Source organism: Chrysochloris asiatica, unplaced genomic scaffold (genome assembly GCF_000296735.1).
Source record: "Chrysochloris asiatica unplaced genomic scaffold, ChrAsi1.0 scaffold00024, whole genome shotgun sequence".
Taxonomy (NCBI): domain Eukaryota; kingdom Metazoa; phylum Chordata; class Mammalia; order Afrosoricida; family Chrysochloridae; genus Chrysochloris; species Chrysochloris asiatica.
Window position 1 is genome coordinate 6,792,819 of NW_006408542.1, and position 15,478 is coordinate 6,808,296.

At 38.9% G+C, this 15,478-nt stretch overlaps 1 protein-coding gene across 1 annotated transcript in view; it reads right to left on the reverse strand.

Moving 5' to 3' along the window:
* The window catches only part of SOS1 (son of sevenless homolog 1 (Drosophila)), a 218,970-nt gene that overhangs the window by 11,352 nt on the left and 192,140 nt on the right, over positions 1-15,478 (reverse strand). Inside the window, exons 15-18 of the mRNA XM_006839458.1 lie at positions 12,884-13,046; positions 11,791-11,908; positions 569-741; positions 294-410 (exon numbers count right to left, since the gene is read on the reverse strand). Of these exons, the coding sequence (XP_006839521.1) occupies positions 294-410; positions 569-741; positions 11,791-11,908; positions 12,884-13,046 (571 nt within the window). The remainder of the gene's footprint in view (positions 1-293; positions 411-568; positions 742-11,790; positions 11,909-12,883; positions 13,047-15,478) is intronic.

Sequence of the window (15,478 nt, forward strand, 5' to 3'; positions counted from 1 at the left end):
AAATTTTGTCTTTAAAATATATCTTGAATAATATTTTTTGTTAATGAGCATAGTAAAAAACTTACACATTTGCCCAAATTCTTTGTCTATTTTATCAGAATGTGTCCAAATTAATGTTCATTTATTTGGAACTCAGTCGGCTATTCCTGGGCATATCTGTATTTATTCTTTGTTTATAATTATCATATGTACACTTTATCCCTGAACATCTTTACTTTATCAAAACCGAATTAAAACATATCACCAGATGCAGATGACAAGTGTAAAAAATACAGAAATACATGAATGCTTACAAATCTTGGGAGAGGCCTAGGGTTTCGTGGTTCTATTTCTAGGGACTTGTTGAAAAGATAATCTGCAAATTCTTTATCCATGCTATTTCCCATTGGATTCAAGTTTTCAAAGAACCTCTGAAACAAATTCAAAGAGACAGACAATTATTAATATTAAATAATTTAAACTCAGTGTGTAATCCAGGAAAAGTAATTTAAGAAAACATTTGAAATGATTTAAGTTTTCTTCTCCTATTTCTCCTCTTCATCAGGCAGTTTATGATAATCCAACTTACTTTGATATCTGATTCGACTCGTAAACAGTAAGGCTGATTTTGGTACTGTTGGATCTCTCCTGTTATTTCTGCTACTTTCCTCCTTTTGCTAAAGTTGATAAGTTCTTTTCCATGTCTTTTTAGGACCTCAGGGTTGCCTTCTTCCGTTTTTAAGATATTAGTTAAATAAATTCCTATAAGATATAATAGAATTATTTAAGGGATGAAAAAGGAAAAAGTGGTTTCTTTTCTTTTCCATGTGACACATAGCACTATATTATCTCAATCATCATAACCAAAGAATCAAGGTAAAGAAATTGATGCTATGAAAAACAACAATACCAAAAAAGATTTTTATAAGTATCAAATTCTTCTTTGGAAGACTTACATTTTATAAATACCCAAGAAAATGGTATTTTAAATAAGTAACTTTGTTTACTAACAGTTGTTTCAAGAGGATTAAGTAAGTAACTTTGCACACCCATACACCATTGTTATTTTATAGAAATCATAGTTTTATTGAAGGAACTTATGAAAAACCTTATATTGTTGCTGAGTGTCTTCTAGTTGTTTCCATCTCATAGAGACAGAACCTGTATAGCATTTCCGAGGAGCAGCTGGTGAGTTTGAACCACTGACCGTGCATTTCAAACCAACCTTGTCCAGTGCTTCTCCTACAGTGCCACACCAGGACTCTCAACATAGTAACATATTTTCTGGCACAAAGGAAAAATGCTGAATTTACAGGATCACGTTTTCTGCTTAGCTCTTGAGGCCATAAAACTGGTAGTTAGAATTTGCAATTCAGAGGTAGAAATGTTTGGATAAACTTACTCTTGGGAAGAACACAAACTATCAAACTCACAAGTGTCTATGGCTTACATCTCTCCTGTTTTTCAGCAATTCTACATTTAGTGGGAATAATCTGTTCACTGAGTTCCTCTTTCCCCATCCTTGTAGGCTGTGCACTGGCTGAGCAGGAGGCTAAGCAAAGTTCTTTTTGTAACCCTTTCTTGCCAGGAGCACTTTAGTTCCTTTCTGTTTTAGCATCAAGGTTCTGAAGCCAGTTTTGCTGTTTTCTGCTTAGATGATGTTGCACAATTTGCCTAGCCTCTCTCTTGTCTCAATTGTCTCATCTATAAGGAATGTCTCTGTTGTCAAAAAGTGTCATTGAGTCAGTTCAGACTCACAGTGACTCAGTATAGGGTTTTCGAGCAGTGGCTGGTGGGCTTGAACCACCAACCTTACGGTTAGCAGTCCAAGGCTTATACTACAGCACCATACCAGGCTACGATAAAATGGGGATGGTGGTGGTGGTGCTGATGTGTTGTGGAGTCGGTTCCGACTCAAAGCAACCCTGTATAAGTGTTTCTGAGGCTGTAAATCTTTACAGGAGCAGAAAGCCTCATCTTTTTCCCACGGAACAGCTGGTAGTTTCGAACTGCTAACCTCAAGGTCAGTAGCCCGACTCATAACCACTATGCTACCAGAGAGCTGTGAGAAATACATGAGTGAATTCGTGTATCAGTTTAGAATAAAATCAGTTGCCTTTGAGTTGATTCTGACTCACGGCGACTCTGTCTATCAGAGCCATAAGACTTTTGATAACTCATTTTCTGGAAGTAAATCACCAAGCCTTTTTTCTGATACCCCTTCTTAGTGGAACAAAACCTCCAACCCTCTGGTTCGCAAATGTTGACTATTAACCACCCAGGAACTCCAAGGCTTAAAGTGTTGTTAATTGCCACTGAATCTCTTCCGACTCATAGCCAACCTGTATGGGGTTTCTGAGGACAGTCTTGTGGGTCTGAACTACCAACGTTGTGTTAACAGTCCCGTGCTTACCCTACAGTCCCACAGAAGGACTCCAAGGATTAGAATAGTGCTGACAAAAAAAGTAAGGGCTTAATTCTTAATTCCGTACTGTGATTGTTGTTGCAATTGAGCCAATGCCTAGATTTTTGCCTTCCCCTCCAAAGTTCTGACTGTGAGGCTTTAGGAAAAAAGAAGGTTGTGCATATCTGATTTACTCAAAACATACGTACTGAGTCCCTGCTGTGTGCCAACACTGTACTAGATACTGCAGATACAATGATGAATAACACATACATAATCCTCACCTCAGTGAGGCCTGAGCTTTGCATGTGTGCTAATAGTACAATTTGCTAAGTGCTTTATTACTTAGTGATGCATACAGTGGTTTGAGAACACACAGGAGGTACGCCTACCTCTGCCTACAGCTGCTAGAAAAAACAGCAGTGAGGAGGTGATGTTTAAATAAGTCTCATGGTAATTAGAAGTATAATGGATAGAATAAAAGGGAAGTGCAGTCTACAAATAGCAGGAATGTGTAAGGCGGCCCTAAATACTGTAGCTTGGAAGGCATATTTAAACAGAGCACGTTGATTGGTGTGGGTGGCTAGCCTATAGGGGAGAGGTTTGGTGCGTGGGCTGAGGGCAGAGTGGTAAGTGGGATATGATGGCAGACAAAGACAGGGCCTACATCAGTGCTTCTAAATGCTTTTGTGATGGACACATACCTTCAAAACCCAGGAATTTTGGTCACATATTGAAGAGACTGACTAAACGACTCAAATCAAACTGAAGAGTCTATTAAGTGTATTAGTTACTTGGTTATTCCTGAGCACTATATTAAAAAACACTTTTTTTGGCATAACGGTTTACTGTTTAGATGACTTTTTCTTTTTTTAAGGTTTTTATTATGGATTGAGTAAAGGTTTACAGGGCATGTCATCAGTTTTACATTCAACAAATCGTACACCTTGTTTCATTACAATGATTATAATCCCCTCCATGTACCATCAGTTACCAGTGTTTCTCTCTATCCACTTTAGCTTTTTTTTAAAAAAAAAAAACACTCAAGCATATATAATAATTTACACCACCAAATGGCACATTCTGCAAGTCTGCCTCCTGGCCACCATCTCTTAGTCCCTCTCTTGTCATCAACCTCGAACCCTCAGCTACTCCCTTTCTCCATGTCCCCATCTTTGGTGTTGCTGCTTCTCTGGATAAGGTTTCGCATTCTGCTTGTGCTCTTCTCCCTTGATGGTTCTAGGTTCCATTGTTTAGATTAACTACTCCCCCGTTTTTGTTTCAAAACTTCTACCTTTACAATTGTGACAGTTGCAATTAGTCATAACAATTTTAGATGCCTCTTGATTGTATATTCAGAATACAAAATTACAGTGTGTTACATGATTCATTTAGCTCATTGCTCAGTCTAACAAATGTATCCATAACAATATGCATATTTAGAAGCAACTAAGATTAGTTTTACATATTTGTTGTTGCTGTTATTAAGTGCTGTTGAGTCGGTTCTGACGTATAGCCACCCTGTATCAGGTTTCTGAGGAACAGCTGGTGAGCTTAAACTGTATCCAGTAGGTAATTAAGAGTGCGTCACCTTAAGGGGTCATGGTGGCATGGTCGATTAGGTATTAATCAAGGTAATAGAACTGTTGTTAAGGGCCATAGAGTCAGTTCTGACTCTCAGTGACCCTGCCAAGGGTTTCCAAAGAGTGGCTGGTGAGGTTTGAACTTTGAGGTCCAGTGCATTATCCTGCAGCGCCATGACATAGACTAACAGGGGCCAAATGGTGAGCCCAGTGAAGTCCCCTGACGTCTCTTTTCCTCTTGGTAGCAGAGGTAGTTGTTGTTGTTAAGTGCTGTCGAGTCAGTTCCGAGCTTGAACCACCAACCTTGCAGTTCAAACAGCTTTGCAGTCTGGTGCATTAACCCACAGCGCCACATCAGGACTAAACTCAGTGAACATAGTCATTATGCATTTTCCTCTTTTGCCAAGCACCTGGCATAGTCCCTGATACTTAGTGGGTACTCAAGAAATACTTGTTGAGAGATTGAATGATAGGAACAGCAAACCACCTCAGGTCTTGCCGAGGCTCCCTGGTATGAACCTGCATTATCATCACATCCAGAAGTAAATGCACAAGCTTTAATGTTAAAGAAAACAAAACAAATTGCATATCTTCATCAGGAATTTAGGAAGGAAAAAAAAGAAGTCCCCAGTAAAACTGAACGATACTACTTTCTATTTAAACCATAATGCAATTAATACATGATATTAAAATAAGCAGAAAGATATTAGAAGAAAATAGTAAGTTTAGAATCTTAGGAAAAAGTGAAGTAAAACAAGTGAAAACAAATGAGAAAGACATGCTGGAAAATAAAAGTGATTTTAAAAACAGGATTTTAGTCGTTATGGTAACTAAATGCAGAATTAAAAATGAAAAAGTTTTCTATAGTTGTAAACTAAAAAAACAAATTGTAGAAGAAATTATAAATAAGTTTCCATAGAATTTGTGGTTTAGTAGAATTTCTGCTTTACATGCAGGAGACCCGGGTTAAATTCCAGTGCACCTTGTGAGCAGTCACCATCATATCAGTTGTTGTTGTGGTGAAGTCCCGTCGAGTCAATTCTGACTCATAGCGACTCTGTCTAGGGTTTCCAAGGAGCAGCTGGTGAGCTTGAACCACCAACCTTGCAGTTCAAATGACTTTGCAGTCTGATGTATTAGCCCACAGAACCACACCAGGACTCCAGTGGAGAGGTTTTTATTGTTACGATGCTGAAAAGCTATCAGTGGAGCTTCCAGACTGCCAGGAGGAAAGGCCTGCCAAACTTCTTTTTAAAAAACACCAGCCAATGAAAACCCTGCAGATTACATGGCCCAAGCTGTTGTGCAAGGGTTGCCATGAGTCAGGGCCAATGTGAGAACAGCTAATTACAATAACAATCCTAGAATGATATGCTCCAGATTATTCCAGGCCCATATATAAATATCTGTTGCTGCTGTTGGTAAGTGCTTTTGAGTCAGTTCTGACTCACAGTGACCCAGTTATACTTTCTGAGGAGTGGCTGGTGGGTCTGAACTTACGACCTCATGGTTCAAACTGAGCAAAACCACCTACAAGTTATAGTAAAGGGAACAGCTAAATAGTGTAAATATTCTTTTCAGATTGTTCCAATTATATTTTGGGGAATCTGCACCAATGTTACAAAGTTCATTTGCAAAAGTAGACAAAATTGTCCAAGAAAATAATGAAGAAATAATGAAGAATCAACTTTATCTGATGTGAAAACACTATAAATATAAAGCAGGGTTTCTTGATCTTGGCACTACTGATATCTGACTCAGAATAATTCATTGTTGTGAGGGTCTGTCCTGTGCATTGTAGGATGTTTAGCAGCATTTCTGGCCTTGCTACCCACTAAGAAAGATATCTGTAGCACTGTTCCAATTAGAATAAAATATATTCATATATTGTCAAATGTCCTCTGGGAGGATAACATTTGGCTCCAGTTGAGAATTACTGATTGTACCGTAACAATCATTAAAATTGCGTCTGGTATAAAAAGTAAAAGGACTTTTGTTTAAATAATAGGAATAGGGAAACAGGATTATTCAATAAAAAAGGATCAGCAATATGGAGAAATTTAAGTGCAATATACTAAATTACTTTCATATGGCCCTTCTAAGTCAGTCTTTTTGATTGCCATAAAATGATTAAGTAGAATTATGCAAATAAGGTGCTTGTGGTTCTCCAATGGGATTGGATTACTTAATAGGATTGGTAAATTTTGCCATCATGCTAGGCTTAAAAGGAGCCAACCCCAGAAAGGGGGACCTTACTACTATCATGAAGAACTGGGAGTGAGGAGCATTTTTTTTTGACCTGGGGTCCCTGTGCTGAGAACCTCTAAGATAACAGAGAGCCAGCTGTAACACCATAGAAGGTGCAAGGCGGTGAGAAATGGCAGCAGAGAAAAGCCAAGAGATTGGCATGAGACCATGTGGTGGGCTTCCCGGCCCACAGAGCAAGGTGACTACAGTGGTTGTGCCAACCCACAGAGGGAGACATCTGAGTCCTCCAGGCAGAAGGCTTGCTGGTAGAGTGCCTTCAGGCACTTGATGGCGCTAAGCTCCTTAAGACCCACAGAGTAAGAGAGCTGAGTGCCTTTGGGCGGAGGGAGACTGACTGGTGGAGTAGGGTGCCTCTAGGCATTTAGTGGCAGTGCTAAAGAGCTTTGTAGCCCAAGCAGGTCAGGAGCCTACCTTCAGGCATGGATGAGAAAAAGCTATCTTGACCAAAGAACTGTATTCTGAATTATTTCTGATCCTAAATTATAATCTGCTACTTTCCTAATAAATCTCGTAACTGTGACTATAGCCTGTGAAGTCTGTGTGGCCACCACAACAAATTAGTGAATCCAACAGGGAAGTAGAGAGTGCTGGGGAAGGGTGGATGGTGTGTCAGAATTGGTGCCAGTCTTGGACTGATGTTGACCTTGATAGTGATTCTTCTTCCCTTTATGAAATTAGACAAGGTGTGAAGCCACCACGGTAGTTTTACATTACATTTTAGTTTCTATTGACATCTATAAAATTCCTGGTGTACTGCTTGTAGGCTCACCAATGGACTGCGAACCACAAGGTTGGTAGTTCAAACCTGCCAGGTGCTCCTCAGAAACCCTACACAGCGTCGCTATGAGTCAGAACCAACTCAACAACACTTAACAACAGAACAAACTATTGCATGGTCCTGGGCCAACCTCACAATTGTTGCCACACCTGAGTCCACAGAAGCTGCCACTTTGCCAATCCATCTTGCTGGGGGCCTTCCTGTTCTTCTCTGACCCTCCATCTTACCAAACATGATATCCTTCTCCAGTGACTGGTCCCTCCTGACAGTATGTCTGAAGTATGATAGATGAAGTCTGGCCATCCTGGCCTCCAAGGAGCACACTGACTGTACTTCTTACAACACTGATCTGTTTGTTCTTTTGGCAGCCCATGGTACTTTCAATATTCTCCAACACCATAACTCTAATGTATCAATTCTTTTACGATCTGCCTTATTCACTGTCCAACTTTCTCATGCATGTGAAGTTGCTGAAGATACTATGGCGTGGGTCAGGCACACCTTAGTTCTTAAACTGACATCTTTGCTCTTCAACACTTTCAAAAGATCTTGTGCAGCAGATTTGCCTAATACAATACGTCATTTGATTTCTTGACTGCTGCTTCCATGAGTGTTGATGGTTGATCCGAACAAAATGAAGTCTTTGGCAACTTCAATAGTTTCTCCATTGGTAAGAATGTTATTTACTGGTCCAGTAGTGAGGATTTTTGTTTTCTTTACATTGAGATGCAATCCATACCAAAGGCTATGGTCTTTGAACTTCATCATCAGAAAGTACTTTAAGTCCTCTCATTTTCAGCATCTAAGGTTGTATCATCTGCATATCGCAGGTTGTTAATGAGTCTTCCTCCAACCAGGATGCCACGTTTTTCTCCATAAAGCCCAGCGTCTCAGATTATTTGTTCAGCATACAGGTTGTATAAGTATGGGGAAAGAATACAACCCTAGAGCACACCTTTTCTAATTTTAAATCATTCGGTGTTCCCATGTTCTGTTTGAACAACTGCCTCTTGGTCTATGTACAGGTTCCTCATGAGCATAATTAAGTGTTCCAGAATACTCATACTTTGCAATGTTGTCCATAGCTTGTCATGATTCACACAATGGGGAAAGTCTTTGCATAGTCAATAAAGCACAAGTAAACATCTCTGGTATTCTCTGCTTTCAGCCAAGATCCATCGGACATCAGGCAGTGATATTCCTCGTTCCACATCCTCTTCTGAATCCAGCTTAAACCTCTGGAAGTTCTTTGTCAATGTATGGTTGCAGCCATTTCTGTATTACCTTTAGTAAAACTTTACTTGTGTGGGATATCAAAAATACTTTCTGATGACTTCCTCATTCTGTTGGGTCACCTCTCGTTGGAAGAGATCTGTTTTTGTGCCCATTCCAGTCAGCTGGCCAGGTAGTTGTCTTCCAAATTTCTTGGCATAGATGAGTGAGTGCCTCCAGTGCCACCTCACTTTGTTGAAAGATTTCAATTTGTATTCCATCAATTAATTCCTAGAGCCTTGTTCTTTGCCAGTTCCTTCAGGATTATTGGCTCTTGATCATATGCTACCTCTTGAAACGACTGAACATCGACCATTTCCTTTTGGTATAGTAACTATGTATATTCCTTCCATCTTCTTTTGATTCTTTCTGCATCACTCAATAATTTGCCCAGAGAATCCTTCAATAACTAAAGCTGAGGCTTGAATTTTTTTTGCCAGTTCCATCAGCTGAGCATGTTCTTCCCTTTTGGTTTTCTGACTCCAGATATTTGCACGTTTCGTTATAATATTTGACTCTGGCTTCTCAATTTTCTGTTCAGCTCTTGTACCTCCTCATTTCTTCCATTTGCATTAGCATCGCTATGCTTGAAAGCAAGTTTCAGAGTCTCTTCTGACATCCATTTTGATCTTTTCCTTATTTCTTGTCTTCTTCATAACCTTTTGCTTTCTTCTTGTAAGATGTTCTTGATGTCATCACACAACTCTTCTGGTCTTCATTCTTTAGTGTCTCATGTATCTAATCTGTTCTTCAGATGATCTCTAAATTCAAGTGGGTCATATTTTGGCTCTTGTGGACTTTTCATTTTCTTCAGCTTCAGTCAGAATCAGTATATGAGCAATTTGATGGTCTGTTCCACAATCTGCTCCTGGACTTGTTGTCGCTGATGATATGGAACTTTTCCACTGTCTCTTTTTACAGATGTAGTCAATTTGATTTCTGTGTATTCTATCTGGTGAGATTTTATGCTGTTTAAAAAAAAACTTTTTGAAATGAACAAATCATTGGCTTTGCAGAATTCTCTCATGTGAACTCCATATAATTTCTGTCACTAAGGCCATATTATCCTTCCTCTGTGTTTCTAACCTTTGCATTTCAATCATCAGCGATTATCAATGTATCTTGATACATGTTGGATCAATTTCAGACTGAAGAAGTTAATAGAATTCTTCAATTTCATCCTCATTGGCTTTAAGTGGTTGGTGCGTAAATTTGAATAATAGTGGTATTATATCATAGACAACGTTGTACTTCATGATGGATCTTGATGTGTCTTTTTGACAATGAATGCAACACCATTTCTCTTCATCATTCCCGGCATAGTGAATCATGTGATTGTCAATTTTAAAATGGCCATACCCGTCCATTTCAGCTCACTAATGCCAAGGAGCTCAGGTAGCATAGTGCTTATGAATTGGTCTGCTAACCTCAGGGTCAGCAGTTCAAAACCACCAGCTGTTCCACAAAAGAAAGATGAGGTTTCTGCTCCCATAAAGATTTACAGCCTCAGAAACCCTGTAGAGGGTCACTATGAGTCGGAACTGACCCCATGGCACATAACCACAACCAATGCCTAGGATGTCGATGTTTATGTGTTCCATTTCTTTTTTGACAATTACCAATTATCCTAGATTCATACTATGTACTTCCATGTTCCAATTTTTCAAGGTTGTTTACAGCCATTTCTCTTCATTTTGAATTTTGTACTCCATCAGCAAATAAAGAGTTCCCATAAGCTTTGCTCTATTGGCATCATGGTCAACTCTTCCCCAGTCACATTTTGAGTTCCTTCCAAGCTGAGGAGCTCATTTTCTGGCACTATATTTGATAGTGTTTCTCTGATATTCAGTTCGATTGGTTATGACTAAATATTAAATCTGGACTGGAAAAACTTTTTAATGATAGAAGCAACTGAAATTATAAAGGATTATGGACTTTAAAGACAGAATGGTAAAAATATTTAATGAACAAGGACATATGAAAGACAAAATGCAAATGTCTTTGCATTCCAAAGGTATGGAACTATTATCGATGTTCACATTAATCAAATAAGGAAAATACAACAAATAGATAATAGCGTTCATCTATGAAAATAACAAATGGGAAAACACAAAGCACCCATGGTTAGAAATATAGAATGGAATTTGCTTTGTCAACCACTTCTGATGACAGCATAATCAAGTATAAGCCTTTCAGGAGGCAACTTTGATAATACAAACCAGTCGATTAAAAACTGACACTTTCAAACTTAATTCCTCTTCTGGTTACCTGTTTCAAGGAAATACTCTCAAATCCAGAAAACAAGTATGTGGGTGATCAGATTATAGCATTATTTAGGAAAGCAAAAGAACTGGAAACTGTGTGTGCCTAATCACAGTAATGACAAATTATTGTATCAATTTTATGGAATGTTATATAACCACTAGAATGATAATTTTGAATATTCAATTAAAACATGACAACCTATCTATAATATGTTAAGTGAAATGAGCAAAGTACAATGGGTACATGTTATACCATTGCAATTATATACAATGTGCATAGCAAAAAGATTAGAAATATAAAAGTGGTTGGTTATGAAACCTGAACAATAAAATAGAAAACAATCAGGACAAAATTTTATGTGTTGTAGAAGTTAAAATTAAACAGAAAATTTTAGGTGGGGGAAAAAGCTGTATTATACCACATATTAAAAAGACTAAACACCAGACATGTGATAACCATGCTAAACCAAGCCCACGACCACCAAATTCATTCTGACCCATATCAATTTTATAGAGGGCTTCAGAGACTATAAATCTTAATGGGAGCAGACAGGATCATCTTTCTCCCGCTGACTGGCTGGTGGCTTTGAAGCACTGAACTTGAGGTTAGCAGTTCAATGCTTACCCAACAGCACTATTAGGCCTCCTTAGACATCTGACATAGTTCATAATTTCCATAGGCATTTAGGGGAAGGAGCATCAGAACACATACATGCAAAGAAAAATAGCTCATGGTAAAAGAGATTTTGAAGACATGAAATACAGGAAACAAAGGATGAAATAAAACATAGGAACCCATGAGCAGGGAGATGATTCAGACGCTTTCATCTGAAAAGGTAGGAACAAGAGCTGTCTTAATCTGATAACAAAGGTAAGAAAAAAGGGTAGATAAAGAGATCAAAATTTTAATGTGCTGAAGGTATGGGCCCAAAGGCACATACACTATGATTTTAAGCCATATGAATGAGTTAAGCCAGGCCTCTTCTAACATAGCATTTGGTTTATTAAAACGTGAATATTTTTATGAATATAACAAAGTATTAATATAATATCTAATGGATGCCTGATGAAAAATAGAAAGTGGAGTCTACTGGACTTGTCTTCACAAGTCTTAAGAGAAAATTTCTAAGGGCATTCTAAATACTTGTTAAATAAGAATTATACCTGTCTGTCTGTACTCAGTCATTTAATGAAATGTGTCTTGTTTTATCTAGAAACACAATAAAAAATATAAATACTCACCAAAGAAAGGCACACATGGTGGATTAATAGACCTGAGTTTTGCCAAATATTTCTTATAGTGATCTTCACTCAGCTCGTGGGCTTCTTCTAATATTTTTTTTTGGCGACTTGGTACTTGCTATGGGGAAAAAAAAGTAGGAAACCTAAGTTTAGGAGAGAAATCACATTTTTCTTTGCCGAAAAAAGGTTAAGCACTACCTTTTTAAGGTAACAGCCATTTTGAGGCTAAGGATGCAACAATGCTTGAAAGAAATGATTATCATAGATCCTAGTACAAACAACAGCTCAAACATACCAGAAATCATGAAAATGGTACAGGACTAAGACAACGCAATATAGCCAAAAGTCAGAGCTAACTTGACATCAACTAACAATAGTACAAACTGTGTGTTAACGAGAGCTAGTGTATCTATATTCTGTTTTTGACATTTCTTGTAGAATGAAAGATGTGCATTGTATTAATTGAACACTTTATTTATTATCAATTACGGGCAGAAAGCGTTTTCTACTAACTACAGTTGTTTTGTTGCTATGTGCCACTGAGTTGATTCCCACTCACCGCAGCCCTATATGGCAGAATGGAAGTGCTCCATAAGGTTTTCTAGGATGGGAGCAGGTTTACAGGTCTTTTCTCCCACAGATGCTGGTGGATTTGACAGCTGGTCTTTTGGTTCACAATGAGTGCTTAACCACTGTGCCACCAGGAATCTTTAACTTAGGTTGTTGCTGTTGTTGTTATGTGCCAGTGAGTTGGTTCAGACCCAAAGAAACCTTGTATAGTGTTTCTGAGGAGCGACTGGTGAGCTTGAACCACTAACCCTGCAGTTCAAACCGACTTTGCAGTCTAGTGCATTAAACCACAGCACCACACCAGGACTCCTAACTTAGGTTAGGACATGTGAATCTATTTTAATGAGAATGCCTAATTTTAAAAGAGTGATTTGCACAAAACTTAGATAATTTAATCTTTTAACCTGCTATTGAAAAGGCAATTAAATGAGACATTCAAACATTAATGTCTGTTAAGAACTGTTAAAAATCCTGATTCTCAAAACCGTTACTGCAAATACTTGCAATACATGTACACACTTACCTCGAATGTGTGGTCTAATCTGTAGACAGGTGATGAGTTCATAGCACTAACAACCTCAAGGACACCATTGAAGTTGTTCAGCTCTTGAAAGACTTGTAGAATCTCAATTATTCGACTCACTACCGCTACTCTTTCTTCTAAATTTTCAGTTTCTACAATACATCTGGGAATTAAATGAATTAAAATGAGAAACGTTTTTGAATTTTTCCAACAAAGAATTTAATACATAAAACAATACAGATTGTGGGTGGGTAGCTATATTGTAAATAACTCACAGCAACCCAAACCAAGTGCCAATCAAGTCAATTCCAACTGCTAGCTGTCCTAGATGACCGAGCAGGAGTGACCCGTGAGGGTTCCAATGCTCTCATCTACATGGAAGCAGGCTGTCATAGCTTTTCCCCAAAAACAGGCTGATGGGTTCAAACCACTGACCTTTCAGTTAGCAGACAAGCACTTAACCACTGTGCTACTAGGGCTTTTTAGAGTGTAACTATAGAGAATATATGTTCAGAGTGATAGATGGTAAGGTACCAAAAGAGATGGCAACCCCTTCACACTCAGATATTTTCCATACAATCACTATATTTTCCAGACTAGTGCAGTCAACCAAAAATTTCCTTACTCTATTTGGTGCCTTCTCTTTTACTACTAGAATTAACTTCTGGGATTAGTATATTGTTAAATGTATGTAGGCCAGGTACATAAACATAATCGGTTGTGGTTATGATGTGCAGTGGAGTCGGTTCCGAGTCATAGTGACCCTGTACAGGGTTTCTGAGGTTGTAAATCTTTACAGGAGCAGAAAGCCTCATCTTTCTCCTGCAGAACAGCTGGTAGTTTCGAACTGCTGATCTTAAGGTCAGCACACCGATCTGTAACCACTACACCACAAAATGTTGAAAAATAATGATGAATCTGTGAAACACCTCAGAGAATGGTTGAAACTGGAGGCCATTATGCTGAGTGAAATTAATCACAAAAGGACAAATGCTGTATGAGGCCAATGTTGTAAAAAGTAAAAAAAAAAAAAAAACACCACGTTTTGTTGATAAAAGAAACACAGATGTCAAGGTAGGCAATATACAAGAGGGAGGTTAGCAGAGGAAAGATGGGAGTGGCGAGAGAAACAGGGAGGAATGCAGTAGTTGGAGTGATTGAAGGTAAATACTGTTAACTGTTGGTGCATGGAGGGGATTGAAACCATGTAATGAAACAAAGTATATGATCTGCTGAATGTGGCGGGGGGAATGTATGTAGGATATTGGACTACAGGAGTGTTCTAGGGGAATTTATTCTAGAATTCAAGCATTCTGGCACTTCATATTCTTCATTTACTTGTAGTATTAAAATTTTAGTGATTATGTTTCATTTCTCATACATATACAACTAACTGGCTATACCAAGTTTTCTAGGCCAAAGCCTCCTTTCTTAGCTCAGGGACTGAGGACCTAGGCAGCTGAGAGGCCCTCTGGACTCTTGTTAAGTGCCGCCAAGTAGGTTCCAACTCATAGTGACCTTGTAATGAGTTTCCAAGGAGTAGCTAGTGAGTTTTGAACCGCCAACTTTGAGGTTAGTGTATAATCTCAAAGTGCCACACCAAAACACAAAATTAAAAACAAACAAACAAAAAAACACTTTATGCCCAGAGCCCGGGGAGATAAGAAAGGATTCAATGCAGCCAATTGTGATTTTAGAATCCTATAATCATAGAATGCAAACTTTAGCAACTGGTTAAACTGGGCCACACTGATAAGAGTAGGAAACAATGGCCCAGAAAGACCCTTAAGAGCCGAAGCCATGAAGCCACCTTCTGTTATGGTCTGTCCAACCCAAAGGAGCTGCCTCCATTCCTGTAGCCCAAGGACCCAGTGTTCAATCGGCAGTGCAGACTTGACTGGTGGCTTTGCCTTGGTCTTGAGATGAGTATATTCCAACGGAGCAGCCGGGGGAGGGGAAAGGCTCTCAGCATAACCTGGAAGCTCGGAGCAGCTGACCCAAGTTCTCTAGCTTGCCTCTGATGGAATCTAACCTCAGGGTAAGGAGGACAATAGTGCCTGAAAGCCGGGGGTGGGGGATACAGGACAGGACATTTGCTCATGAGAGACATCAGGTGTCCTGAGGGATGCATCAGGCTTTGAATTCTTCTGGGGTCTCTCAGATCTGACAGCAGGAGATGTGCCGCCCTGCCATGGTCATTTACCAGTGCTTCTTCCATGAGGGCTAGGTAATAATTCTGTTCTTGTATTAACTTGATTCAGTTAATTTACTTGAGAAACGAACCAATTTTTTCTTTCTGTCTAGAACAATGTACATGTAAGCAAAGTGAATGGTTCTTAAAGTGCCTTGTTTTCTCTGATTTAAATATATTAGGGCATATTCCAGTGGGTTCTTGGGTGAGTTTGTCACATCAAGATTTTAGAGAGTAGGGAGTTAATGTAGTGGGAACACAATCTGAAAACAGCTCACTTTCTGTGGAGAATGGAAAAGCAACCTCAGTTGGGGAGCTGAGCAGTTAAGCTAAGCTGAGACCCCAAAGTGGCCCTGAGGTTGCTGCCTTTTCTCTTCTCCCTTCATCTTCTCAGACCCTAAGCA